General features: G+C 33.0%; 1 protein-coding gene across 4 annotated transcripts in view; it reads left to right on the top strand.

The window, feature by feature from the left end:
* The window catches only part of LOC108755222, a 163,704-nt gene extending 162,117 nt beyond the window's left edge, over positions 1 to 1,587 (top strand). For all 4 annotated transcript variants that reach the window (XM_018498117.1, XM_018498116.1, XM_018498119.1 and 1 more), the window contains one exon: positions 1,434 to 1,587. In XM_018498117.1, the coding sequence (XP_018353619.1) occupies positions 1,434 to 1,525 (92 nt within the window). In that variant the 3' untranslated portion in view covers positions 1,526 to 1,587. The remainder of the gene's footprint in view (positions 1 to 1,433) is intronic.
* Positions 1,588 to 2,229: the final 642 nt, after the last annotated feature.

The raw sequence follows: 2,229 nt of genomic DNA on the forward strand, positions 1-2,229 counted from the left end.
TTTCGTAAATATCAGCTCATTGTCTTACTCTCTTATGCTCTTGCTTTTTTATTGTTTTGTTTATCTAGTAGGTAAATTACCATAGTTTATCCGAAGATAGAACAACCGCACTAATCACTTCAATTTTAACAAGATCGCGAACTTCCGTAAGGATGTCAGTCTTTAATAGTATCTTGTCGGTGATTATTACAGTAATTAGTATACCATTTTTAATCCAACTAGAAGATTGGCCAGAACTCTTACTTTTATGGATACTAGTTTTTAAAATCGATAACTTGTAACGGTAACTATTACTCTTTGAGACAAAAAAGTTGTAACTATAATTATAGTTATTTTTTTCCAAAGTAACTTTCCCAATCCTAACCAGGGTTGAGCAATTTAAAGCTGCGAATAGTTTCTTATATATAAAACGTACGTATAATATGTATAAACATACGGTACTATACGTATAAAAATTATATATAATACATTATGTTTAGTACATGCCCAACCCTGATCTTAATTAACGCAGTTGTATATGAAAAAAAAATTAGAAAATTATAGTCTTATTACCAATTTCTAGCATCGACTCGTAACTTCACATTTGTTTTCAATTTATAAAAATATTATATTTTGTACGTATGAAATAAACTTCAACCGGAAACATATAAAAAACATAAGACATAAGCAAATTGATCAAGTACAATAGAGAACATAAAGCAATAACCTTACATTCTTTACTGTGATTGACTAATTCGCTTATTGCTTACGCAGCGTCTTATTGCCTTACATTTTCGTATGTGCCATGGACTTTAATCCCTATCCGGGATAAGGATTACATGGAAGAGTAATACTATCCTTTTAGAAATGAACACAGGAGTTTTAATACGTATGAGAGAAAAGATTGCACGAAAATTTTATGTTATGCGAGAGTGTAATATTGATGTAGTATGTAACGATCTGTCAATAAATCTTTCGTAAATCGTATGTATGTATTGTAAATTGTACATATATAAATCGGTAAAACAGCGATCCCACTGGAGTTCAATTTTTAAAATGGAAGCACATTTCTATTAATAAAATAATATTACTTTTATCTTTTTATACATATTTTGATAATGGTTGCTAATGTCTAAAAAAGTGTTATTTATTTCTTAATTTTTAAAATTATTATTCTCAAGAACAGGATTCATTTTCTACCTAACCTTTTTTTGATCATATTTAGAAATGTCTTTATAGTGAGTGACTTTATATAACCCAATGAGTGATTATATAAATGCGAAAATCTATAATGTATCATTTAAAGAAGAAAATGTATAGAAATACTTGCCATACAGATATAATAGTTGTGGGTTTTATAATCATAAGTATGACAGAGTCGACCATTTGAATAATGCCGGTTAACAATTGACTATAAATGTTTTCACCCCGGACGGGTGCTTTTCTGTTTCCAGGATGTGCGGACAGCGGCGACGCTCCCAAGAAGAAAAGTTTTTTCAAGGGATTCTGGAAGCGATCGCGCCACTACTCTCTGGAAAACCAATAGCCCAGGGGCACGAGGATGATAAGCCACCACCATCATCAGTGGTACAGGCAGATGCGACAGCAACAAAGGCAGCGGGGCATTGCAGCTACCACGACCCTCACAAATAAATCTTGCTGCTGTATCGTCTAGTAACCCCGATTTACATGCGTATATCAACCGCGACCATCTTCTCTTCAACCCAAAGTCCATTTGCACTCACGACAGTGCATCTCCGCGTTCCTCTCCATAAACGGAATTCACACGCGTTTCATTCTTTTCCCCTCTCCCCCGTCAAATCTGATGATTACATTTTACATTAGCATAAATCCCAGTTAACGCTAATTATTCATGATAAGTTCGATTTTATTCTCAATGTGCCGAATATTCCGGAACAGTAAAAGAATATTCAAATATTAATGAACTGTTCAGAATATTGTATGAACATTTTTTGTATATATATATATATATATATATATATATATATATATACAAAGGGTGTTTCAGAAATAAGGTAAATCGATTCGATGTCGATTTTATTATCATTTCTGGGCAAGCAGTATGCAGAGAACTGCGACGGAGATGCATTAACTCGTAAATATGAATGACATGGAAAAAATATAAAGAGCGCACTATTTCACCTATGAAGTGAAGGCGACAAGTAACTACGTGTTTGTGATCGACACGTGATTCGATCCCGCTCTTGATCTACATATAATTTTTTTCGT

Source organism: Trachymyrmex septentrionalis, unplaced genomic scaffold (assembly GCF_001594115.1).
Source record: "Trachymyrmex septentrionalis isolate Tsep2-gDNA-1 unplaced genomic scaffold, Tsep1.0 scaffold86, whole genome shotgun sequence".
Lineage (NCBI taxonomy): Eukaryota > Metazoa > Arthropoda > Insecta > Hymenoptera > Formicidae > Trachymyrmex > Trachymyrmex septentrionalis.